Below are 26,700 nucleotides of genomic sequence, written 5' to 3'. Positions count from 1 at the left end.
TCTCCTTCTGTTTCATGAAAATGGATAATAGAACAATAGTATGCAGAATATGAGTTGAAAAGATGACTGACTGGTGGATTCTTTGCACCATTTTATAATTTCAGGAAAGTTTTTCTAAAGTTTATATGAATTAGGTTTAATTAGGGGTCACACCAGAAACAGCTCTTGCTGTCTTGTGTTGTGCTTTAGTTTACAAATATGGGCAAATATTGCAGGAAATATGCCACAGACTGGCACTTGGTAGGGTTGCAATGAAGGCCTTGGAAAGGATATTTAGATGCCGTGACATTGTCTATACCTACAAAGATCAGAATAGTTCGGACAATGGTTTTTCCCTTGACAGTTTATGGATGCAAAAACTGGACTGCAAAAAAGCAAGAGAAAAAGTATTGACACTTTTGGACTTTGGTGCTGGAGAAGACTTTTGAGGATACCATGGACAGCTAGGAAAACAAACAAATGGATCATAGAACAAATCAATCCAGAATTCTCACTCGGCTAGGGGAAGAGGTAGAGAGGGCCGGCGGGCCGGCAGAAAACAGCGGTAGTGAGTCAGCAGGTGGGCGGGGGAAGTAGTGGCCAGCGGGTGGGTGAGGGAAGCACGTGGGGGAAACGGCAGCAGAGGCAGGTAGTTTGAGCCTGGTCATTTGTGCCTCAAGTGAGAATATGATCCATTGGTTTGTTTTCCTGGCTGCCCATGGCATCCACAAAAGTCTTCTCCAGCACCAAAGTTCAAAAGCGCCAATACTTTTTCTATCTTGCTTCTTCAGTCCAGTTTTTACATCCATAGAGTGTCACAGGAAAAACTATTGTCTGAACAATTCTAATCTTTGTAGGCATAGACATGTGATTGCATCTAAATATCCTTTCCAAGGCCTTCATTGCAACCATACCAAGTCTTAGTCTGCAGCGCATTTATTGACTGCTGTATCCTTTACTGTTGATGGTCGATCCTAAAAGGCAGAAGCAATCCACCACCTCATTGTCTTCATTGTCAATTCTGAGGCTGGTTGCTGTAGCCGTTGGCATTAGTTTAGTTTTCTTGACATTTAATTGTAGTCCCATTTTTTCACTGTGCTCCTTGACTTTCATTACTAGAGCTTGCAGATCATCCACATTCTCAGCTATCAGAGTGGTGTCATCAGTGTAATGCAGGCTATTGATGTTTATTCCTTCAGCTTTAAAACCATGCTCATCTGAAGGGTCAAGCATTTTTCAGTTTAAAATTGGTTTTCCTGTTCAGCTGTGATACTGCTGCATTCGAAATCAAAGACAACACTTGCTGTATGTGTAGTTCTCCCCAACATACACACACAGATTTTTAGGAGTGCAGACTAAATAAGGATCCAAGTCCTCCACATTCAACCCAGCCAAAAAAGGAGCACTACACATCAACAAATATTTCTGATTTTTTTAGGGAGTCCATCTTCCTACAGGATTGTTTGGCTAATGCTCAAACAAGATGGCGAGTAATATCTACTTTGTAGAAAAGTTTTGAGTATAGTTTCCAGTGTTTTGCAAGGTGACCGCTTGTCAAGCTACCGAAGAAAATGAAAAAAGCTTTCTGAAGATGTTTATTTTACTTACAGTAACAAAAACCTATGAAGTCCCACATTCAATGTACAATGATATATTCTGAAATATAAAATACAATTTACAGAAACCTCTGTCAAGTAAACCTAAACAAACACTTGATTTTGCATATTTACATGTATGTCTTTAAGTTAGAAACATCTTGAATAAAAAATTACATCATAGTAGATAGTTGTATTCTATACCACATCTTTAATATTTTGCAAAAGGGTTTTGCATATAGACCAATGTTTTTAAATCAATATGTTCCTGATGTTTAAAGACTAAGATGTACCACTATAAAGTAAAACTGTAATGACTTATGGGTTAGGACTATTTGTAATGCAGATTTCAAAATGCAAATATTTATCTACTTTTATACTTGCAAAATGTTTATAAAAATAGTGACATAACTGCCTAACAGTAAATGTATAAACCCAGCTTAACTGGTAATTTTTTTCTATGCAGTCTTTAGAATTATGAACATGAAGAATACATGAAAAATAATGCTATACTGCATTTCATAGTGAAAAGTTCTCCCTTTAAGGTACAGAATTATAGGTTTTATCACTCCAACCTGCACAAATATTGACATCCCATATCATCTAGATAGTCACGAATTTGACAGAACTGGACTGAAGGCACATTCCATCCAAAATTAAGCACTAAGTATTTGATGACGATGGAAGAAAACATGTTGACAACTCTCCCACATAAATCAATGGAAATAAAGTGCTAATTTTGGCTGAAATGATCTCTGACTATAGTTTATTGATCTTTACTGAAAACTACAGGAAAAGCCAGATTGCTTTAAGGATAATACTCAGTTCTGCAATTAATAGATACAACTGAAGGATTAGTTCTGCTATTTCCCCCTTCTTGGTCAGTCATTTCAAAAAATCTATAAAATGTTTTCCAATAAGCAAGTTTTAAAAAGCTTCGTTCCATTGTATACAGATGTCAGTTTTCAGAAAAATGCAAAATTTAAAACCATTTACTCACCTGAACAGTAGTTACTTGTTTAGAGATATCCATTTTTTGCCTGAACCTTTACCAGGTGAAGTCTGTAACTCAAAATGCCCACACACAAAAAGATGGCTGACATGCAGACTAACATTGTGCTTGTGCAACAAACAGTGCTAACATCCAGATTACTGCTATCCTATTGTGTGTGCAGGTGAAGGGGTTATTCTCAATTATCTCCCCTTTCCTCTAAAACCCAATGTGCATCACAAATATATGCCCCTAAAGGTTGTACAGCCCCCAGGGACATATTTTTGGGATGCACAGTGGGCTTCAGAGGAAAGGTAGTTGAAAACCAGCTCTTTGCCTGCTGGTATAGCAGTAGTCTGGGTGTTAGTACTGCTGCATGAGCGCAGTGTTAGCCTGGATGTCAGCCAATGAACTTAGAAGCTTAACATTTCTTTTTCAAATACTCTGTCAGTTACAAATAAATAGTAACACTGCTCCCCAGAAACCATTTATTAAATACAGTACACAAAATCCAGCCTAATTAGATTAGCTTAGGTCACAAATATTGGGCTTTTACATATGTAGGAACTACCTGAAACACCAATACTATATATTTGAGATGTAAAGGTATGGCTTCTAATATTTTACTTAAATTATCATAAAATTACAATTCAAGTTATTGGAAAACATAACTTTATATCTTTAAAAAGCAATGTGCTCTTTGAAGACACTTTCCATTTTTAATCTATAAATGGAAATTTCAAGATAAAGGAAGAATATGAAAAAATCAACATTTTAGAATTCTAAACGTTATAGGTATGATCCTTTCCCATGTAGGTGCAATATCTGTATATGAAAGGATCCCCATAGAGCTCAGCTGACCCGTTTCTCCCCAACAGGCAATGCAACAAGCCATTATGGAAAACTGCGGAGAGGGCAATCTGCTTGTGTGCATATCCAAGCACATAGTGCAAAGGAAGGGGGAGAAAATAGGGCTTTGTTAAGTCCTATGAGAATCTCTGTGTGCATAAGCACAGTGCACCCATGCAGAGGATTGTGCCCTATATATTTTTGTAAGAAAGCACTATGAACAAAAATGTAGCAAGTCCAGCATGTATCTTCTTAACATCTGCATTTACAGTTCAATTTTTTTTTAATTTTTGTGAAACAGGTTTTACCAAAGTGTTTTTCTAACCAAAATATACAATATGTACAAGTCCAGAGTCAATTCATACAATTGCCTTTGTTTGACTCATTATTGTCCTTTCCCCCGCTATGTCTGTTTAGTGGAAGGAGCATTTTCTGCATGTGATGACCTTTGGCCACCTGTTTGTGTTTCTGGCTTAGAGTCTTTATCACATTCCTTACTTTTGCTCCGGTCTTTGCGATCTCTTGCTCTATCTTTTTCACGGTCCCTATCCCTTTCTTTATCTTTTTCTCTCTCCCTACTTCGAGCTCGGTCCCGGTCCCTAAATCTGTCATGATCACGGTCTCTGCTTCTTGATCTTTCTCTCCTTCTGTAAGAATCCCCTTCTCTTGTTCGGGCTCTGTCTCTGTTTCTTTCCCAGTCTTTTCCCCGTTCTGAATCTCTTTCCCTCTCTTTGTTGTAGTTTCTATCTCTGTTTTTATCCCAGTCTTTTTCTCTGTGTCTTTCCCAATCCCTTTCCCTACCCCTGTTCCAATTTCTGCCACGGTCCCTTTCCCAAGGCCGACTATGGTCACGATCCCTTCGTCTATCATCAGTTCCTCTGTTTGGTCGGTTGTCTGATTGTTGGACAGCAGGCTGTTCTAATACTTTTTCCTTATTACTCCCTTCAAACCTCTCTCTCTGTCTCCCTTCAAAAGCCTGAGCTCTATATTCATTACTTCGACCATCTCGGAAATCAGATGCTGGCCACTGTGCTTCTGACTCAGATCCTTGTCCTGAATTATTAGGATGAGAGGCAGACGGTCCAGTTTCATCCCACATCTCTTTCCTATGCTGGGGCGGATGGTTTGGAAGATCCAAGAGTGGTCTGGGGGCTGGCTTCATACCTTGCTGAGACTGTCCTGGAAAATTAACTCTATTAGAGGGAGGTTCATTTTTTTCTGGGAAGTGTCCAGGTGCAAGTCCTCTTGGTCCTCCAAACTGATGTGGTGCTGGGCCCCTCTGGTTTGGGAATCGGGGTGGTGAGCTCCCTCTCCGTTCCTCAAATGGTGATGGCAAAAGTCCCCTTGGTCCTGGCATGTGACCTGGAGCAGGTCCTCTTTGTCCTTCAAATTGATTTGGAGGAGGACCTCTTGAACCGCCCAAACTATTAGGTGCTGGACCTCTTGGCCCTCCAAACTGAGGTGTTGGGCCTCCTCTTTGACCTTTAAACTGATTTGGTGGAGGCCTTCTTTGACCCCCAAAAGAAAAAGACGAAGGTCCTCTATTTCCCATAAACTGGGATGGTTCAGGTCCTTCAAATTGTCCAGGAGGTCCTACCATCTCATGATACTGGGAATCTGGAAATTCCCTGTGTTCAATGTGAGGTTCCTTATGATTTTCAAACTGAGATGGTGACATTTCTCTTGGCCCACCAGGAAAAGATGGTGAAGGGCCCCTGTTATCACCAAAGAGAGGTGCTGGTCCATGCTGTGCAGAAAATAATGAGGGAATAGGTGCTCTTGGGGCTCCAAACCTGTTTGGCGGAGGCCCCCTTTGTCCATCATTATTTGGGGGAGGGTTATGCCCTTCAGTAAACTGCGGCAGAGGGGCCCTCTGTCCATGAAAATCAGGAGCACCACACATTAGTGGAGGAGGGCCATTTTTTTGCCCTTGAGAAGAAAATGATGGCCCACCTCTTTCCTCTCCACTTTGAATTGGGGGAGATTCCATTTGTTTGAAAAAGTGGCAAGACTGGGGATTTCTTTGGTCTTCATATTGCAATGAAGAGGGGGCCCTTTCTGCTTCAAACTGACCAGGACCCTTCTCTTGAGATGTGAATATGGAACTTGAAAAAGAATCTCTTCCTGCTCCTGGAGCATTATTGTCCTGAGATTCTTTTGACCAAATATCATTGGGTCCAGAAAAACACGGGAGGAAACATGGGTTAGGAGGTGTTGGCAGCAGTACTTTACGAATAGGTGCAGTTGTAGATGTTTCAGTTGAAGCAGACTTATTTATAGTTTCTTGGTGAACTTGTGTGACATTTTCAAACTTGATAGCAGGCACATCTTGCTCAGCCAGAGAAGAACTTTTGTCACCTATAATCCATGTATCATAACCTGACTGAGTAACAGAAATAACTGTTTTCTCTTCTTTGTCAAATGAAGTTTGCAATGGACCCGAATAGCTAGATGGAAGAATTTCTCCTGTAGAGGATTCTCCCTGTATAATTTGTGACTTTAAATGAGTGTCAGCATTTTCATTACACTCAGTTATAATCCTTCTTGCTTGTCGGGGATCTCTACTTTGTCTAGGGTCGCTTCCCTGACTTAACACTTGAGTTTGACTTGATGTAGGCAACTCCGTTTTTTCAGTACTTTGTTTTTCATGTTGGAATAACTCTGTTTTCGCTATGGATGATTTTGGAGGAGGTGACATTAAAGCATCAGATACTGAAAAATGAGCCATTGATACACCAACAGCTGCTCTTTGTTGTCTGAGGGCTTCTTCTTGTTCTTCAAGTTGCCTTTTCTGTTCTTCTATTTGTTTATTTAATTCTTCTAACATCTTTTGTTGTTCTACCAAAGATGTTGGAGCTGATATATCAGGCACAAATGAAGCAGATGTGGACAAAGAGTTATTTTTAGATTCAGAATACATTTTATTAGGTAAATCATCCACAGTAACTTTTGCCTCTTCTAAGATAGTTTCATCTTCTGGGTCATAGGCCTCATCCTCTTGCTCTGAAGTTTCACATTGTTTTTCAAGGCCACTTTCACCACTCTGTATTTCAAAAGCTCTCTCTGGGGCATACTCTTCCTCAGGGTCATAAGGTCTATCATCTTCTTCCTCTTCTATAGCTTTTTCTTTTGACATCTGCCCAAATTGCTGCACAATGGGATCTAATAAAGGAGCAACTGGTAATCCTTCATCAATAGTTTGAGCTTCAGGCTTTGAAGTCTGAGCACCTTCAGAGTCTTTGGTAACAGGGTCAAAAGATTTCTTTTTCCCAAATAGAGTTTGCAGGATGTGATCGAGTGGCGTGGATGATTTTGAAGCTGGGGTAGGTATGCTAGTTCCTGATACTGAAACATTTGATGGTGCAACACTGGTAGAGCTTCCTGCTTTAATTGAAGACAGTATTTTTAGCACAGAAGGTGTTACTGCTGAAGTTGGCTCTGAAGGGGGATTTGGGGGTGGAGGTGGTGGAGATCCAGGTGGTGTTGCAGTGGTAGCTGTGTCTCCAGAATAGAGAGAAAATTTTGGAGTTTTCTTCTCTTGTTGAGAATGTATAGTACCTTTAGGATACCCAGGTACTTCAGTTTCTTCCTGCAGCTGAATTCTGCTTCTTTTTTCTTCCATCTTTTCAGATTCTAATACAGCTGCAGGACGTTTAGCTTTTTGACAGATCACCAATCCAAGAATTAAGTTTGGACGTGTTGCTTCAAGACCTGTAAGACAAAAGAAGATTCCATGTAAGAATTTTTAAGTTGTAAGCTTAAAATTTAAGATTTTTAAATTTGAAGTGATACATATTAGTATTCTGAACTTTTAGACAGAACTCCTAAAATTTACTCTACTAACTCTGATATGGAACAGTCTGTATTTGAAGTACACTTAAATTTGCCACTTCATTACCTGAATGTATAACAAAAATGTTTACTACTGAAAGCCTAATAAACCAACAAATGTATGTAATAATGTGCTTCTATAAACAACACAACATCCTATGTGTTTAAATGTATAAGAGTTACTAAAGAGTATTTATATTCTACTTTAATAAAGAAAGACCTAGGGGAAAAGGCCATAAATCACATTAAAACAAGTGTCTATTGGTCATTAGTAGCTGATATCCAGACTAATGAAGCACTTGCACAAATGTGCTGCACTAGCACAAGGCTGGTGCACTAAATCTGGAGCTTGCATTCCAGATTAATGCTGCACTAGCACAAAGAGAACAACCTGTGGCACACCACGTTTTGCAGGGATCTTTTGCGCAAGACTGCAGTTCCAAAAATCCCCATTACTTAGTGCAGCTACACAGTCTTCTTGCACTGGTGCAACTTTGTTAGTTGTGAAAACATTTCTTTAGCCAGGATGCCAACCAGTGTATTTTCTCTATACATTATCAAAAATCCTATAAATGCTTTTATGTGGCCAATTTGGCAACCGTAGACATTTGACATCAAGTGGTACTTATGATGTGTTTCAAATAATGACATATGCAGTTATTTGTGGTATAGCAATATAGAGGGCTTTCAATTTGAATCAATATTTTCTTTTATTCAGACACCCACATCCAGTAATTTACAGGCACACAAATTCCTTCATCCATAAAAGCTTCTCATTCATCCCAATTGAAATAATTGTGTTGAGTGTGCAATCAAGTATGTTGCAAGTCCAGGCCCTCCACTGAAATAAATCAGCATGTTTTACCATGCAGGTAGATCTTTGAATCAGGCCACATATTTACGAAGTAGAAACTTAATGCAGAAGAGCTCACCATCACACTTAGGATTCAATTATTATAGAGGCTAAAAGGTGAAGAAAAGAATAAACACCTCAAATAATTAAATCACAGAATTTGGCCAGTCCCCAAACCTCCCGTTTCAGTACATTATATAACAGATATTTGATCTTTCTAGAAAATATGTTGAGTGTTAATAGAGCACTCCATAATGGCTTCATGGAAGAAAGACACAAGTATTTAGCTGCTTAAAAAGAGGATGATATTGTTGATAGTGCAGAGAACTTCAATAATTTCAAGTATATTGTTTTATGTCTGTTTAGTGAGAAATGGGCATTGACTCTGCAACCCTCACTTAGGCTGTAACACTAGTTCAACAGGCAGAACATATACAGAACTAGGTTTTTAGCATTAATACAAACATACAAATGGAAAGCTAATGGTACAGAGATCTCTTTGGAAACTTTTGTGAGTTTGTTTTGTGAGGTTCTATTTAGGTTTTGCCTTTTTGTACATAAAAAAGGCCCAGCTCTAAGACGAAGAGCCTGAACATCTGCTGCTTCTCTTTTCCTCAACCCTGAGCTCTACCTTTGCTGTCTAGCCTGCCATAGGAACCAACCCAAACATTCAGCAAAAGAAGGGTGTGTGTAAATATACTTGGGAATGAAACACATTTCATCAGTGTAATAAAATAAAATAACTTAACCACAAGAGTGGTTAACCAATAAGTAAAGACAAAGGGGTCCCATATTCCAAGGATAAATATTCTAGTGTTAAGGGATCAAAATTGTGTTCTAAGCATACTTCAGGGCGGTTCACAACAAAACAAAAACAAAACATTAAACATTAAATTTATGAATGAAATGTATCCTAATTTTTACAATCAGGGCAAGTGCAATGTTTCACAGATTGTTCATTTCCAAATTTGTAAGGAGTCCTACACATTGAACATGGACATTGAAAGTTATTTGTTGATACCACTCCTGCCTAGGAAACATCCTCCCCACCAAATGCTTATAGCATTATTTCCTATATATTCATCTAGCTGCCCATCTAACCCATATATTTTCTATGACTAAACACTGCAGTGAATATGGATTGGCTGCTACTCTACTACATTTCAAAAGTTAATTGATTATTTTGATTATATAAAGTTAGTCAATTGTTTTAATTCCCTTACGTTTATCCTTTAAGCAAACCTGAATAGATATATTTTAACTGATATTACTTTTCTGTACTATTTTTAATCCTAAAGTTTGTAGTTATTACAAATTGTCAAAGATTGTATTTGATGGCAAAACACTGTACTGCATCAAGTGGGAAAACATTTCTTTAAAAGATGTTTTAAACCAGCAATAAAGTGTACAGTTTAAGCTTTTAGGTGACTGATGACTAGTATATGACTAACTATAGATGTTTTAATTAATTATGAACCACCTTGAGACAGAAGTGGTATAAAATGTGTTAAATACTCAAATATTTTCACATTTTAAATCTATTTTTTTTCAAAATTAAACACAATGCTTATGATGCCACTTCAGAAATAAAACCTCTGTTGTGATTCCAAATGAAGGTGCAACTTGTATCCCTTTCACTGTTCTTAATTTTTCTGATTCTCTTAATAATCTGCCTTGAGGCAATGTGGTTTTACCTTTATTTAAAAAAAAACTTTAAACTGTCAACATGCATGTTTTGTTGTACTCAGAATAAGCTAAATGTTCAGCAATGGCATGTTTTTATACCTAACGTGCCATAAAAACATTTGATACCACCAGATCTCTGAGTCAATTAAAGGAAACCCTTGCATGGAATCCAAATTACATTTTCTTTCATAGCTTACTATGAGTTAACTTTCAATTTCCCCACCTTTACTACTACTTTATCAAGCTCTATTCTTCCTTCATCACCTTTGTTCTCTTTGTCTGTTAAAGTCAATGAGGTTTAAGGAACTTGGATACAGAACTGCAGGCTTTAGAACATAGGAAGCTGCCATATACTGAATATACTGAATCAGATATACTGAATCAGATATATATACTGAATATACTGAATCAGATATACTGACAGTATACTGCCATATACTGAATCAGACCATTGGTCTATCTAGCTCAGTATTGTCTTCACAGACTGGCAGCGACTTCTCCAAGGTTGCAGGCAGGAATCTCTCTCAGCCCTATCTTGGAGATGCTGCCAGGGAGGGAACTTGAAATCATCTGTTCTTCCCAAAGCGGCTCCATCTCCTAAGGGGAATATCTTCCAGTGCTCACACTTATAGTCTCCCTTTCATATGCAACCAGGGCAGACCCTGCTTACCTACCGGGACAAGTCATGTTTGCTACCACACCACAAGACCAGCTCTCCTCTCTTGGCATAGACTCACCAGTTCGGTGACCTGTGTAGTGCTTACTACAATGTTGAAAAGTGTTAAAATGTTGAAAAGTGTTAAACTGTAGTAACTGAATTTAAATCAGCTATTTACCAAAATTTGACCAATCCAGTTTAAATCAAAGAACTCTGGTTTGGGGACCTAGATGAAACATTACATGAAAATCAAAAGGATTTTGAGCTATGCAGCTGAAAAAATGTAAAAGTTGGTTTGAAGCGGCTACCTCAAAGCTGAGCAGAACTGGCTTGCTAAGCTATAAAAGCAAAGCCTATGGACATTATAAAATAACTGCTTAGGAAAGTAAATTTCTAGTGCTAGTCTGAACATGACAAACGCTAATAGGGAGTTTGCTAAACAAACCAGCTTACATTCAATGGCTATTGAGGACAATGAGACACAAGCAGTTATATTCTTGAGGAATAAAAATAGCATATTCAAAGACAAATTTGCACTAACTTTTCTTTTTTCCAGTAAAAGCTACAAAACCTAAAATCAAGCAACATACCAAATTCATTTCTAGATCAAAATTAAGGAGGATTGGAACTGACAATTGTCTCCATGCTTGTTTGACTGTTCATTCTTTTGTTTCTAAGCATTTATGTGAATATAGATCAGAGGCTTTTAAAATCAGAATGAACATTTACAGTATCTAAAGATATAGGTCCTCATCTCCAAAGGGAATCTACTACCTTATGTTCAATTATTGCTGTGCATGATGCATCTGCCAGGATAGGGTCTGCTGTGTTTATGGAGGCTCCTGCTACTCACTATAAATATTTGTGTTATGGCAACTCCTGTAAACCTTTATCAAGTTCTACCTACTAATTTTGTCTCCAGGTGGTTTCATAGGGGGAAAATATTGATAAATATTTCTCTGTGGTGTAAGCAAGTATATAATCAGTAATATTTATTAAGCCGCAGATGGGCTATTTCAGTGCTTTTTGTTACAGCCTTCTGCCCCATTGCCCCACCTTCAGTTACACTCGTCGTTATTTGCCCTCAGCAGAAGGGCTGGCACTGGTTTAAATCAGCTGGGTTTTGAGCTGCTCTTAGCTTGCCAGTGTCCCGGCTGCTTAGCAGACAAGGTAAGCTAACCTGCTTGCTTTTGAAGGACTGAGAAAACTAGGAGTGAATTGCAAATTGGAGCTGTAGAAATGGTAGGATTCTTTGCACATATTGCTTCTTTAAATATATAAATGCATCATTCTTTCCACAGGTGCAGATGATGCTTTTTCATTGAGAAGGACTCTTTTCCATTAATAACCGATAGAAAACTTGGGAAATGGAGAGTAGTTTTGCAGATAGTTACTCTGGTTCCATTACTAACTGAATGTTTCATTTGAGGATCTGAGACAGTGCTAACTCACCTAAAATTGAAAAATCCCACCATTACTTGAAAGTGTGAAGCCAGACTGCTGTGGAAGAGGAATGGGGGGGGGGAGAATACTATAGCTCAATCCTGAAAGGTTTGGGAAAGGGTGTTCAGTGAATAAGAGCCAGTGCTAAGACATCATGCATCCTGTAGGGGTGGTAGGTGGAGGACTGGATACCTGAAGAGTTCACATAGATTATTCCAACCTTACCCCTGCATTGGGGGGCAGGGAAGAAGCAGCCAGCCAAGGATTGATGCGAGTGCTCTCTGGCCAAACTTTAGTGAAAGAAGTTATCAATTATGTGAACACCACATGTAGGAGTGCTTGCAGGAGCAGTGATTATAACACAATGCAGGAACAGAAAATAGATCACTGCAAAATTCATCACTGGGGCAGGAAATAGCCATTCTGGTTAGTTTTCCTCATACTGACAGAACAGGGGAGGGGGGACTAACCCAACTGAAACTTAAGAAGCTGAATTACTTAATCACAACCTTTTGTCCCAAGGTTAATGATATTTACATGTTTGTCCTATTAAAAATGCTGTTTTCCTTTCTTGACTTTGAGACCAGCAGAAGCAAGCTTCTTGTGGAAAGGAGGTCTACTCTTTGACAGAATCATCTAGTGGTCCACATACAGACAGAGAACTAAGATGTATTCCAGTTGATATTTATTTTCACCACAAGGTACATTAGTGATTCTTCATAAAATTAAACTAGTTTACTTTGTTTTTGTCTAAAGCACTTAGTAACAAAGCACACTGCAATAAGAAGTTTAAGACCTCCTAACAATATTTAGGCATTTGCTTAAAATATTTCTTTCTAGCATTTAGCATTTCTAGCATTTAGTCTGAAACCCAAAATGAGCCATGGGTGCAGAAGATGCATGTTTCCTTTATGCCTGTGAAATAATATTTCCAGGAGTCTACCCAGTGTCAATTTAAATAGAAAATTTTACCTAGAGTAAAACGTATGATTAAGTTTACAAGAACAAATTGAAAGAAACAAATGACCACTTTGCACAAAATATTTTTATTGAGGTTGTGTAGTGTAAGTAGCAAATTCCATCAGGCATGACTTGAAAAATGTAGACCACATATTTTAAGGATCTTCCCATACATATATGCATACACCAAAGAACTGAGAAAACTGCTTATCCTAAAGAAATTTTATAGCCTTGATGTATTAATACAAGTATTGGAATACGCTTAGTATTTCTTTCCAAGATCTGATCTCAAAAGCCTAAACGTATGCTCCTTGGTCTATAATCAACATATTTTTCTTAAAACTGCAATATGTGCATTTTGTTTTGTTGTCTGTGATATGAACTAAATTTCAGGGGGGATGCTGCTATAGTGATCATCACTCTTAATGTGGAAACAAAAAAATGCCCAACACATTTTCCAAGGCCAGTTATCTTAGTAAGGAATCTTTCCTTTCCCATCAAAATTACATTTCAATAAGCTATGCGCAGTGGAGAGATGCTTCAGCAACTCCCTGCAGGAGTCAGAGGGAAGGATCATTCCTAGTTACTCAAATATCAATATACTTTGCATTTTGCTAAACTATGAGAGACCCCTTACTATGATATTACCATTTATTTTTTAGGAATTACAGCCTATTAAATTATTCTGAGAAGACATACTATCCTCAGAATGCACATGGTAGCTCATTTGGATAGTGTCCTCAACAGAGGCATAGCTGTAATTGAACAAGGAGAGGGCAAATGTCTCTGGGCCTCTGAGGGAGTGGGACATGCCAGTCTAGCAACAGTTCACTCTTTGCGCTTCCCGCTATTGCCTCCTTGACTCACCGTTGGCTCCTGACTGGAGGACTCATCTTGGCTTCAAGCAGAACGAGGCCTCTCTAGGAGGGAAGAGTGTCAGTCAGTGTCCCTCCCTCCTCCTGACTGGCTGGTCAGTGCTCAGCTTCAGACCACCTCTCCCTCAGCCTGACTGACAGGCTCAATGAGAGGCAAGTGGTTTACTTTTCCTGGGATTGGGTGGCACTGTTTTACAGTGGTTCCATTCCTACCTCTCTGGCAGATTCCAGATGGTGGGGGTCTGCTGCTCTGCAAAGTGAGAACTAAAGTATGGAGTTCCACAAAGCGCCATACTGTCTCCAATGCTCTTTTAAAATCTACATGAAATTACTGGGAGAGATCTTTAGGAGGTTTGGTAAGGAGAGCTGGTCTTGTGGCAGCAAGCATGACTTGTCCCCCTTAGCTAAGCAGGGTCCACCCTGGCTGCATATGAATGGGAGACAGGAAGTGTGAGCACTGTAAGGTATTCCCCTTAGGGGATGGAGCCGCCGCTCTGGGAAGAGCAGAACGTTTCAAGTTCCCTCTTTGGCTTCTCCAAGATAGAGCCGAGAGAGATTCCTGCCTGTAACCTTGGAGAAGCTGCTGCCAGTCTGTGAAGACAATACTGATAGACCGACCAAAGTATATGGCAGCTTCCTATGTTTTCCCACAAAATACCTTAGCAACTGGGTTAAATTTACCCCTAAATCCGGGGTGGGAGATTTGGGACTGAGATTCCTGTGGAAAAGAGCATTTGTGTGTTGGAATTAGAAAAACAGAAGTGTCTGATGATATATTAATCTATGAGACAAGAATAATAGGTATAAGTGTTTTTGAGCCAGGGAATGTGAACATGCAAGTGTGTGAAAGTGTCTGCATGTGTGGGAAGTGTGTGATATTTGCGTTAAGTCCAAGTGTGCCAAGAATGTTTTCTTTTTCACCATCTCCTTACAGTTCTGCTGCAGCAAAAATGAGAGGGATATGAAGAAAGTAGCAAGCCAGGGAGGCTAGGGACCCTTCTTCAGTTTTTGTCCCAGGGTCCATTCCAACCTTGCTATAGCTCTGGTCCTCACATTTAGTTTTTTTGTTTTTTTAAGAGGAAGTTGGCCATCTCCTTGTTGTGTAAGCTTGTCATCACCTTGTGTAATCTTTCAGCAGTAAGATTATTATGTGGGGGTGCTTTCAAATAAGCAGTACAGTTCTGTGATAGAACACATTATTTGTATGTCTGCCTACACCTTCTGTCCACACTTTTGAATTGACTCTAGAGAATAAATATGTAGTGTGAGGAAATTCTTTGGCCAATACACATTTTACATCATGTTTTGTCTATAGAATTCTTTACCCAGTTTAATATATGTCTTTGAGTTTCCAACTGTGTTCCAGCGATGCCTAAGTTCTTCAGAAACTTAGCTGGGTTTTCCTAATCTTTTGATTAGAAATGGTAAACACATTTCCTTGAAAACCAGCTTGCTGATGACTACAGATCTTCCTCTGAAATGCACAGCTGCAGGGAAGTGATGGATGTACTATAAGATGTGAAGATCTCAGTTCACACAGACCAACGGCACAAAACTAGACTATACTCCAGAATCCGAGGACACTGCAGATATGCTTATAAGGCTCCTGGACTCCAAAAAGAAATTGCAAGAAATGTGCTAGATGTCACATGAACATATGAGACTATTTATACTGAGTCAGGTCATTGGTCCATTTAGCTCAGTATTGTCTACACTGACTAGCAACAGTTCTCCAGGGTTCCAGGCAGGGGACTTTCCCAGCCCTCCATGGGGAAGACAAGGCTCAAACCTGGAGTTTTCTTCTTGTGAAGCACATGTCCTACTACTGAATTACAGTCCCATCTATTCTTGGAGATAAACAAGCAAAAGGGAGGCTGAAGAAAACAAAGACTTTTGGAATTTTCTCTAACACAGTAATGTTTCCAGTTTTGAATCTTGCACTTGGAATCCTTTTCAAATTACCTTTTCAGTTATGGAAATAACCTCTGCACAACACAGAAGATTCTCTCTTTAAAAGGGCAATATGCATAGCAGTATGACCTCTTGGGGTACAAAAGAATAATATAAAATTAAAACCACAGATTTTAAATAAATGAAGTTATTTCCATTGGGAAACATCCAGAAGTGTCTACCACTAGCAATAATAATATTGGCCGAGCGGAAGGACTTTGTGCAAGGTTGCTGTGTGGAGAAAGCAACCTCTAATTCCAGTGTAGTTCTTGGACTACAGCAGTAGATACTTGCAAAACATGCCACATTACCTCTTTCACTAACAGTTCTTCTTCCATTAGTGATTTGCATAACACTGTGAAGCACCATTACTGCTAGAACTTCTTCCATGAGCATTCTATGGATGTCACCCACTGTGACTCATTAATGTGGAATAGCTGTTTGATGAAAACCATTTTTTTTTTAAAGGGAGGAAAAAAAACCCTTAAGAACAAAGGCATGCACTTTGTGATGGTCTTCTGTCCTGGAGAGATCGATCCCAGATAAATCAAGGAGATAGATGTCACATCCTAAACAAGATATTACTACACACTGCTTGTTAGGCAGCTTTAGCCAAGTGTCTTTCAACCATAAACCCAATATTTTATGTGCTCATTCCTGCTCCAGCCCCTCTCCTCACTACTGGGAGAAGACAGTGCTAAAGCTGGAAATCTTGTGGATTTTTCAATGTGGAAGATCAAGCATGACACACATTTACACATGGCAGTGTTCACTAACTACCATCTAATTCTTACCTTTCAACCTGAGTGGCTATTTGTGGATTTCTGTGCTTGCTAATACTGGAAGATGCTGCCTACTTGTGCTTTTCTGGAGCATGTTGTATTGTGTATCAATGTTTTTAAAATATGACTAACCTGCCTATAACTTTTTGGAAACACTTAAAATAAGTTTTCAAATTTATGTGATAAAATCTTACACATTTTGGAGATATACCGTATCAGGTGGTATATAAATATGATAGATAAAGAAATAAATAAAATATATCCACTTCCGATGAGAGCTTTAGGGTAGAGAGCTAAGCTATGTTACAGAACATAGAACATATATACTATATAGATATATATACATAACTGTATATATGTATACAGTATATGTATCTACCTTTCCTACATGTATCCAAGGTGTGCATTATGCATGACAATGTCAAGAAGCCATGGTATAACACCTGTGATTGTAAGCCATGAGGCTGGAGATATTTTTTGGGTTTCCTACAATTCATTGCTTACCTGGTCCCTCAAAGGGCAAAAGTTTAGATGGAATAGGATCCTTAGCACTGAGAGGAATCAAATAGAGATCCTTGACATGTCTGTTGTTATTAGCTACAACCCCAAATCGGCCACGACTGCTAAAATATGAGTAGAGAGAAATGTATGCAACTTCCTCCTCTTCTGTTGCAGGATGGAAACGAATCAAACATAATTCCTATAATACAAAAATATAAAGGGAAAGATACTCTTATTGCTAATAAAAAAGAAAACGAGGGTAAATGAGATTGTTACCATCAATTGTAGTATTGCAGATGAAGGGTGGATAAAAGGAAATGCATTTTAAAAAAAATGTTTTGTTTTTGTTTTTTGAAGTTCAACTGTAGTAAGTTCCTCTTTTTAAAATAACCTGGTTTAAAATGAAATCTAAACATAATACTACAAACATATACTTTCAAAAAGCTAAACTTAGGAATTGCTGTTTTCCTTCATAGGGAAAACTGTAATGAAAACACTTTTGCTGGCTTGATAGTGGGGGCCAGACACAGATGGCAAGTCAGCCCAGGCATCTCCATAATGAATCTGGATGACCTTTTAATCTGGAAGTGATCCGTTGCCATCATGAGAAATGGGTTACTGCGCCTGTGCAGGGACCTTCCAGGTGGATTAATTAGTTCCTCTCTGGCGCCCATCCCTGCCGTGCACTTGCTCAGTGCCTTCCTTTACTCGTAGTCAGGAACCATTTTGATCAGCAGTCGAAAAGAAACTGAATCAAAATGGCACCGGACTACCAAGTAAAGGAAGGTACTGAGCATGTGCACGGCAGGGATGGACTCCAGAGAGGACTTAATGAAACCATCCAAAAGGTCCCTACACAGGCACAGTAACCAATTTCTCATGAATGACAACAGATCACCTCCAGAATATGTTACAGGTAAGCAACCTGTTTCTCCTGTTTACCCAAGTTCTGCAACTTGCTCAGAGTCAGTACTCTAATAATAAACAATTATTACTTTGCCAACCAATTAAAAGAACATGAACATTTACCTTCCATCATGGAAGGATCTGCCCAGTAACTATTTTGTGGTGGGGGGGAGGAGAAGGGAATAATACTTACTAAAGGTAAAGTGTGCCTTCGAGTCGATTTCGACTCCTGGCTTCCACAGAGCCCTGTGGTTTTCTTTGGTAGAATACGGGAGGAGTTTACCATTGCCTCCTCCCATGCAGTATGAGATGATGCCTTTCAGCATCTTCCTAGATCACTGCTGCCCAATATAGTACCAGCAGGGATTTGAACTGGCAACCTTCTGCTTGTTAGTCAAGCATTTCCCTGCTGCACCACTTAAGGTGGGTTATACTGCTTACTAGTATTATTTATATACCACTTTTCAACAAAAAAAAGTTCTCAAAGTGGTTTACATGGAAAGAGAATAAGAAGATAGTTCCCTGTCCCCCACAGGGCTCACAGTCTAAAAAGAAACGCAAGGCAGGTACCAGTCAGAGCCACTGAAGGAATGCTGGGCTGGGATTGAATAGGACCAGTTGCTCTCCCTGTGATAAATCTAAGGAAGTCACTACTTTGAAAGGCACTTCTTTGCCTTGGTAGCTGGGGGCAATGAAAAAGTGGAAGGATATGACAGAAAAACACAGGATACCAAGCAGCATTTGCCTAGAAAACCTAATATGGCTACAAGTAAGGGAGTCCATATCTGAGAATACTTTGCAAAAAAAAAAAGGGGGGGGCCTTCTCTAGGTAAAAAAGGGAAATGTAAACAGCACAATGAGATGCAAAGCCTAGCCAGAATGAAGCAACAGAAGATCACTTGGTTGTAGCCCAATTACATCTTCTGCTAATACAATGAACTTCCATCTGACAAGACAGGGCGATTTTCACTGATTCCCCTCTTTCCCCCTGCAGCCTTCCACCACGCACCATACCATCCTACTCTAAAGCATCCCTCAACTATCAGGGAGCTGATTTGGGGGGGAAAGGGGCAGAGGAGCGAAGGAGGGATCAATGAAAATTGCCTTCGCCTTGAAAAAATGGAAGTGCTTTTCATTTGTGGAATGAGCTGGGAAACAATCAAATGTGTTGTCCAATATGGCTAGAGCAACTAATTAGAATGCATTTTTATTTTACTTAGGAAATATCTAAATAATAAATGGAAATTTTGATTTAAAGCAATTATTTTTAACTGCCTTGATTTAGATCAATCCACACTACAGGAAAGGGCTATTGCCTTTAAGCTCTGCTTGTGGCATCTGGTTGGCCATTGTAAAAAACAGGATGCTGAACTCAATAGACCTCTGGTCTGACCCAAAACGCTTTTGAAAGTCTCCTCAATTTCAAACCACACTGATTATGCAGCATGAGGGGATGCTGTTCAAGGAACTTGAGCCCAACTGTTACTCACCACCCCCACCTTGCTGCAGGACTACTTGTGTGGTTATTTCAATTCCTTCTTTTCTTTCTTTCTTTTTTTTTTTTAAAGTACAAATTCCTTCATCATTACCAGACTTAATTTTGAAATGAGTACCTTTGACACAGAAGATTTAAGTTTGCCAATGTAATCCCACACTGTCTTCGGTGAGATCCTCCCTCCAATATGAATTGTATCTGGTAAATCCTAAATAAGAAGCATTACATGGTAGTATGAGAAAAGGGCACGATTTGAGGACAAAATATGCTTCCCTTCCTACATTTCCTAGTGAACATAATGATACTACCAGAATGCAAGTAGAAGCCATACTGTTATTTTACTAAAGCCAGGATTGTTTACAATACGGCACATCCTCCCCTTTCAAACCTCAGCATCTAGTAAAAAGAAATATCCCCTACCTGATCTCACAAGTTACAGATGCTTTAACTTTAGGCTTGATGAAATGTTACTTTCTGAACCTAGTACAAAAGAGTAAACCTCAATTCCTCCACACAGCCATCTCCCACTCTCCTATTCTCAGGCATAAAGAACATCTTACTGTGAAGAATATCACATTCATCTACACACAGGATCATCTTAAACCCACCTCCTGTCCCTTTCGTGGAGAACGAAATCCAGAATACAGATGAACAGTTCTTAACTGGGTCAGATATTCTTTTTTACCCCAAGCAAAGAGATTGGGAGGGTAAAGTGTTGGTGGATAGAAGCCTGAAGCTCATGCACCCCCTTTCTAGTCTCACAACATAATATCTGACCAGGACTTTTGTGTTCGCTCTGAGAAACATGCAGGTTTTATATAAACAAATATTTCTTTTTGCACGATACTGCAAAACACCAGTTTATCAGTCCACAGACACACACATATTTCTGAAATAGTGATAAAACATTTCTAGCCTACTTTCATACACAATAAAATTTTAAATCAATCACTAATTTGGCACAATGCTCAAATTTATAAAGTATATAATCTCTCCAGAACAGTTAAGCAGAAAATTAAATTGGTTGTCAATACAAGGAAAAATATCTTTGCTTCAATTAATTTCAGTTTTTATAATTCAGCACATATGAATTTCCATAAGAGAAAGCTTGACAAAGCCCACTACCCTAAAACCTTTCATTTCCAAAGCAAGTTATCTCTCTACAAGTTTTTGTCTAACACCATTTCTACAAATAGGAATCTCTACCCCTCTCCCAAACACATGTAGTTAAAAAAAATTGTTATATTTATGTTGATTTCCATGATATAATTTGTAGACACAATATGAAGTTCAAAATTCCAGGTGGGACATCATCCTATTCATTATTACTCTATTAGAGCAGAGTTCAAGATGAATATCTGGACATCTCCTACTGCACTATGGCAGGAAAGAATTACAGCTGTTTCAGCTGTATTTCTACTTCCTTCTTCCCCATTCTTACTCAAACACTGCAAAGCTCAATAAGATGATCTGTTGAGTTTATGCAAGGAAAAAGGCCCATAAGGAGGCCTGTCCTCATTAAAATAAGATGTTTAAAACAGTTTATATTGATTGTGTGAAACCAACAGTCCACTATACTGAAAGCTCTTTCTTTTTGTCAGTACGGTAAACAGAGACACAGCAGTTATCCCACATATCTGCCTATTAGCTGCTTCTTCCAGATTATCATTCAAAATGGAGAACCACAAGCTAGAGAACCACAAGCTATGCTCCACTTGCTAAATGAGGCATTCTTGACCCCGCTTCCACACTGCAGTTGCCCACATCCTCTGAAAAGCCAGTTTTTAGGACCAGAGAAGCCTTGGAAACAAGTGTGAGACATGGTAAGGAGGCGGTGGGGAGGGAAGTTGTGAACATTATAAACCCCGCCCCCCAAAAAACCCTTGTGTGAGCATAAGTACATTCACGCAACCCTCTTCTGGATCCAACTGAATGTGTTGAAATACTACAGATCACTCAAAAAGGTATCTGTCAAATAGTGTCTATAGGATGTGCACATGAGTGGAATTATGAACTAAATCCAAAGCAATCTACCATACGGTAGACTGGCGCAGAGCATCTGTACCCCTAGTTCTCCCTGTCTCCTCCCCCACCCAGCCCCATTTCATTCTCCCCCCAGCCACCAGCTCGCTCCCCCTCCGCGGCGAGCCAGCCTGGCCGCCGCACCCCCTCCACTGCCTCTTTCTTCTGCCAACTTGCCACCACCTCCTTCCATCCACTGTCGTTTTCTTCACCTGATAGCCTCCGCCACCGTTTCCCCCCCCCCAGCCGGCTGGAGCCACCATTTTCTTCCCTCCCACCCATGGCTTTCTGGCAGCTCACTGAACTCTCATAAGAGCTGCCACACATGGGATTAGCCACGGGTATGTCTTATAGATAGATAGATGGCAACCTGAAGTGTGAAATCCTAAAAATCAACATCTAGAATCGTTTTTAGTGTCAGTAGTGTCACTTACCTCCTGTCCACCAATACTTTTTTGTAATGTACTAATTACCTTTCTATGCAGTGTTCGAGGCAATACAATATATTCCATAATTCCACTGTCTCATCTCTACTGCTCTATTACTGCACTATTTGCAAATAGCACAAAGTTTGATCCTTTCAGAATTGTTTTCCAGACAAGTTTCAGGACTGAAATGATGACTGTCATCCAGACAACTGGTGTACAGTCAGTTCTGCATAGGGTTGCCTTCCTTGGAAGATCACATTTATAGCTTGGAGGTGCTATTAGATCTAGCTTTGGCCAGGAATGCCTCCAATAGTTATTTGCATAAAATGGCTGTCAGTTCATTTCTGGGCACAATTCAAAGTGCTGGTTATTATGTCTAAAGCTCTAAACTGTTTGGGTCTCCCACCTGTGCTTGCCTGCTGCATCTCCAAGTGAAGGTCAGTGTTCCCTGTCACAGGGATTCCCAGATGATGTTGACTGCAACTCCTATGATCTCCTGCCAAAGACCATTGCAGCTGGGGATGATGGAAGTTGTAGTCAACCCCTCCTATAAATCCTTGTTACACAGAACACTGGTGGAGGCCCATGTTCTATGTAACAAGGATTTATTATTAATATTTTTCCTTTTAACTATGTAAAGATTTTTATTTCTTTTTTGGTCAAAGACCGTAAATAAAGTATGATGATGGTGGAGGCCCTGCTCTGCATCCTTTTGCCACTGAAGGTGAAGCAGATTGGGATACATAATAGGGCTTTAATTGTTTTGCTCTCATTCTTGCATTAATTATTTTAGTATGATTTTAAAATTACTTTGCTAGCTGCATTTGCCCAGTTGTGCCCCCTGTCTTAGCTAAGTGGCAAGCTTTTATTGATGCTGACTTGAGAAGTTTGTGCCTACTATTCAGTAACAGGAAATTACATCTCACTCTTCTGAATGGACTGTTGCTGGTGAAAATTAACCTTGTTCTAGAACAAGGTGATCTGTATTCATGAGAAACTTTCAATTCCCCCTGATGTAACTGAGCTGCAGTACTCCAGATATTAAACTAAGCTGCAGATATGAAACTTAATTTAATATCCTGCTCTGGAACAGTAGTTTAGTACAACTCAAAGACCAATATTAGTTATGGAAGCCTTCTTTGTTGATTAGTTCTCAGGCTACTGTGCTGAATGCACTTGAATTATAATGGAAGTCCTATTATTTAGTGATCATTTCTTTAAAGCATATTTAATAAGCAACACAACTTCATATATAGTTCACACATAAGCACAAGCGTTTAAAATCTAACCTCATTGAGGTAGTCAAAGCACCCAGAAACAGGGTATGCTTTGGTGACAAACTTGGCCACACTTTGCATGTTGATAAAACCTTTCCAAATGGTGCTGAGACGAGAGAGAAAGAGGGAAGTATCACCTTCTTGAGGGGACTGTATCTCTGAAACACTGAAAAACAAAATCAGGGGAAAATAGGTCAGGTGGAAAACCTTTCCTGCTCTACCCACAAGTACCGTCCTACTCAGTTACAAGGAACTTTTCCAGCTTTTTAATTATGATACATCTCGTGCTACCATTAGTCCTTTAACCACTGAGAGCAAATATAATCTTGTGGATTTCTTGACCCACAAGAAAATATTCTAGTGCATCTCTAGCCCAAGTAGGAGTAGCCCTCTTGACTCCAGCTAGCCTAGAAATGTAGCTTTGTAGTGCTTTGGGGCTTGCAGAGCATGAGAAGGGGCAACTCTGCTGAGACCTTCTCTTGTATATGGCAGACATTCAGGGCTGCCTTGCCAGCTCAGGGCTTTGACCAAACTATGGCTGACATTCAGCTCAGTGTTAGGAGACCAGAGCAGGAACTGTGACCTCAGTGAGGGCTGCTCCGAGCTCAGCCAAAGGTTGTCAAGCAGCAGAGCATGTGAAGAGGGAGCAATTTTCACTGTTCTTCATTCCCTCCAAAAGTGCTCAATGACTTCCAGGAATATGCTCCTGAGGGCTGTGTGAAATCATTCCCACCTCGCCCTGCATGTGTGCTCTGCTGCTTGCTTAGCCTTTGGCTCAGTTGCAAGGCCACAGCTCCTGCTCCACCTTAACACTGCACTGGATGTCAGTCAAGTTTTTAAATATACAGATGCACAACATGTTTATTTTTATTATTTGTTTAACACATTTGTATACCACCCAAAACTCAAGTCACCCAAAACGCATGCTATGCTACATCCCTGGTGTGTGTGTTACCTGAGCCTGGTAAAAACAAACACAGAAAAACTTGGCAACAAAGACAGGATTCCCTGTCCTGACTGGGGTCTGTCTTCAGAAAAAATAAAGGTGTGTGTGTTGGGGGGGGGGGCACTGGTGCTCAGTCCCAGCGCCCTTTCATCCAGCCCTAAAGCTTCAAGAGTTAATGTTAAGAAGCAGGGCTTTTTTGTGCAACTGCTACATAGTGGGCCAAGACATTTCTTTTAAAGGAAGAAATGTGTCTTTGCCCACTCTGTAGCAGTTACACAAAAGAGCCCTGCTTCTTAACATTAACTCTTGAAGCTTTAGGGCTGGATGTGGGCTAATTGTTATCTGAACCTCCAGTGACCCCATAAAGCTGGGGAATTGTGTGGAATATCCCTCAAACCTTCCCACAAATGCCTGGGAGGGCAATGTTCATAACACCAACAGACTAACTGTACCAAACTCCTTCCCCTTCAGAAACAGGTTGCCCAACTGATGAGGGAATTTGAGCATTTTCTTCTGTGGAGGCTATTAGATAGCCTTCCCCACTCAGAAAGAGAAGAGGAAGTTCCCTCCACTCGCCACTGAATTCAATTTGCTCCACTCACCTGCTTATCTCAACTTTGTGAGCTTATGAATATTATGTCCAATTGGTTAACATGGGGGCAGTTTGGTTGGGGGAGGGGGATTGGCCCCCTTTTTTCTTCAGATTTGTGTGAAACAGCTGTATCTGCGGGTCACACTGAATCTGCTGGTACTTCCCACTTGCCTGCAGATGCTCCAATTTTCCATCCATAAGAATTGTAACACTTCTGGCTCTTTCAGAAATAGTATATAGATGATGGAACAGGCTTGGTGATCTTCCTGTAGCATATCACATACATACCTGACATTTAGTGATGGTGGAACTGCCAAGTATCGTGGGTCTGATGAAGATGATGGCTTTGTTAATATAGACTTCGGAGCTGGTAAAACAGATCTTGACAGTTCTGGCTTACTCTCTCCCACAGAAACTTTGTCAGGTGTGGGAACTGGATGCAATGCAGAAATCACAGCAGAAGCAGAGGTAGATGAAGTGCTCATGGCTGTTCTGGGGTCCTTGCCAGAAACTGTCACAGTAGTAACAACTCCACCAGCATAAGATGCAGGATAGAGATTGCTCTCATTGGATAGAGAAGATTCTGGGTTAGTTTGCCCTTGTGTTAAAGGAACATAGGTTCTTTCCAGGCTTGGCTGGGGAATGGATTCAGCTGTAGCTCCAACAACAGGTTCTGGAGCAATTTCTAGTTCTTCTTTTGTCATCTCTACATCATCGGTTGGTGTTGAGCTTTCAGATTTGGACTTTGTTTCTGGCTTTGGTTCTGCCTTTTTAACGGATGTTTTTGGTTTTTTTGAAGCTGGTTCTTCATCAGATGCCGAAATCTGGCCTGTATTAGACAATACAATTTTTAACTATACATCACAGTGAGCTAGTGTGGTTTTGGACAGAGTGTTGTACTTGGACCCTGGAGACAAGAATAGTAATTCTCTATAAAGTCAAATCAGCAGCAGTGCAGCTTTCAGGCTTATTCTAAGCTTTTGGAAGTACTATAATATAAATTATTATTAAGAACAGCAATTATCACTACCATGCAGCAAAACATATTAGGCAACAAAACTAAAGCCTTTGCATTCTGTATTTTTCATAAATTCAAGCAATAAGGAAATTACCAGATTATTTTTTCTTGACAGTATAAAGCTTAAAAGTTAGGCTATTATTATGAATGCAATGAGCCATCTGAAAGCTAACCCAGCAGCATTTTTGCACAGACATTTAGACATCAGATCTGATTAAATTTGGGCTTTAAGTCAGAAGAAAGCTTACTAACTCATTTTTTAATTATTTCATTTACTATTCTGCCTGCTTATCTACCACATGGGAACATATCCAGTATTCCTACAAAAACATACCTGTACAGATTTTGCAATTTAGGTCAAAAAGATGGGCTCGATGCTGACTGGTCGTGTCCTTTAACATACTACTGAAAACATCCAGAAGTGGGGCACTGCTTTTCTCAGGGGCTGCTCGATCAGACTCTTGCTGTTCCTACAAATACACATAGAACCCAGACAATAAGGCTCTACACACGATCACTGTACAGAGCCAAAAAGGGTTCTGCAGGGAGCGTGGGCTTGACCCGCTCTCCCCGCAAATGATCAATCACCCCTCCTCGAGCGGGCAGATCACCTGCCCAGACGAGCAACGGCTTTGCTCCGACACACCTGCACCTGGCTTGCTTGGGCACTCGGCGGGGGGGGGGGGAGCTGGCAAAGGGAGGCGCAGCTGCATGGCGCCCCCCTCCCCGCCCCCGGAGGCCCGGAAATGCACCACACAAGTGCGCAGTGCATTTCTGGGATCCCGCTCCCCAAGTTTTCCCGCCATGGCTGCATTATATACTTACATCAGAGTCAGACACTGGTGGGGAATCTTCCATGTTAACATCTGGGATGGGTTCTTGTCTTACAGCAGTTTTTTTGTTTTCAAAAGATTTACGTCTACTAGATGCCATTATCTATGAAAAAGTATTTGTTAGTGTTCAATTGCAGCTAGGTAGTGAATTACCAAACTTTCCATAATCACTATTAAATTAAAAAACCAACCACTTTTGGGGATTCCAATTCTCTATGAACATTTTATGA

At 39.9% G+C, this 26,700-nt stretch overlaps 1 protein-coding gene and 1 long non-coding RNA gene across 16 annotated transcripts in view; one reads left to right on the top strand and one right to left on the bottom strand.

The window, feature by feature from the left end:
- LOC128323609 (uncharacterized) overlaps positions 1-26,700 on the top strand; it is a 38,848-nt gene that overhangs the window by 2,852 nt on the left and 9,296 nt on the right. Inside the window, exons 1-5 of one of the 9 annotated variants that reach the window (XR_008306379.1) lie at positions 1,988-2,119; positions 7,045-7,149; positions 12,473-12,586; positions 20,956-21,177; positions 25,032-25,087. This is a non-coding gene — a long non-coding RNA (uncharacterized LOC128323609). Of the gene's footprint in view, positions 1-1,987; positions 2,120-7,044; positions 7,150-12,467; positions 12,587-19,896; positions 20,021-20,955; positions 21,178-25,031; positions 25,088-26,700 lie in introns of those variants that run through there. The other 8 variants (XR_008306377.1, XR_008306383.1, XR_008306375.1 and 5 more) reach the window with 8 other exon arrangements.
- The window catches only part of DIDO1 (death inducer-obliterator 1), a 114,964-nt gene continuing 89,820 nt past the window's right edge, over positions 1,557-26,700 (bottom strand). For all 7 annotated transcript variants that reach the window (XM_053247039.1, XM_053247035.1, XM_053247036.1 and 4 more), the window contains 7 exons: positions 26,463-26,573; positions 25,972-26,107; positions 24,908-25,448; positions 23,094-23,247; positions 19,473-19,562; positions 16,957-17,152; positions 1,557-7,125 (listed from right to left, as the gene is read on the bottom strand). In XM_053247039.1, the coding sequence (XP_053103014.1) occupies positions 3,818-7,125; positions 16,957-17,152; positions 19,473-19,562; positions 23,094-23,247; positions 24,908-25,448; positions 25,972-26,107; positions 26,463-26,573 (4,536 nt within the window). In that variant the 3' untranslated portion in view covers positions 1,557-3,817. The remainder of the gene's footprint in view (positions 7,126-16,956; positions 17,153-19,472; positions 19,563-23,093; positions 23,248-24,907; positions 25,449-25,971; positions 26,108-26,462; positions 26,574-26,700) is intronic.

Source organism: Hemicordylus capensis, chromosome 4 (assembly GCF_027244095.1).
Source record: "Hemicordylus capensis ecotype Gifberg chromosome 4, rHemCap1.1.pri, whole genome shotgun sequence".
Classification (NCBI taxonomy): Eukaryota; Metazoa; Chordata; class Lepidosauria; order Squamata; family Cordylidae; genus Hemicordylus; species Hemicordylus capensis.
This window is presented reverse-complemented; position numbering and strand designations above follow the sequence as displayed.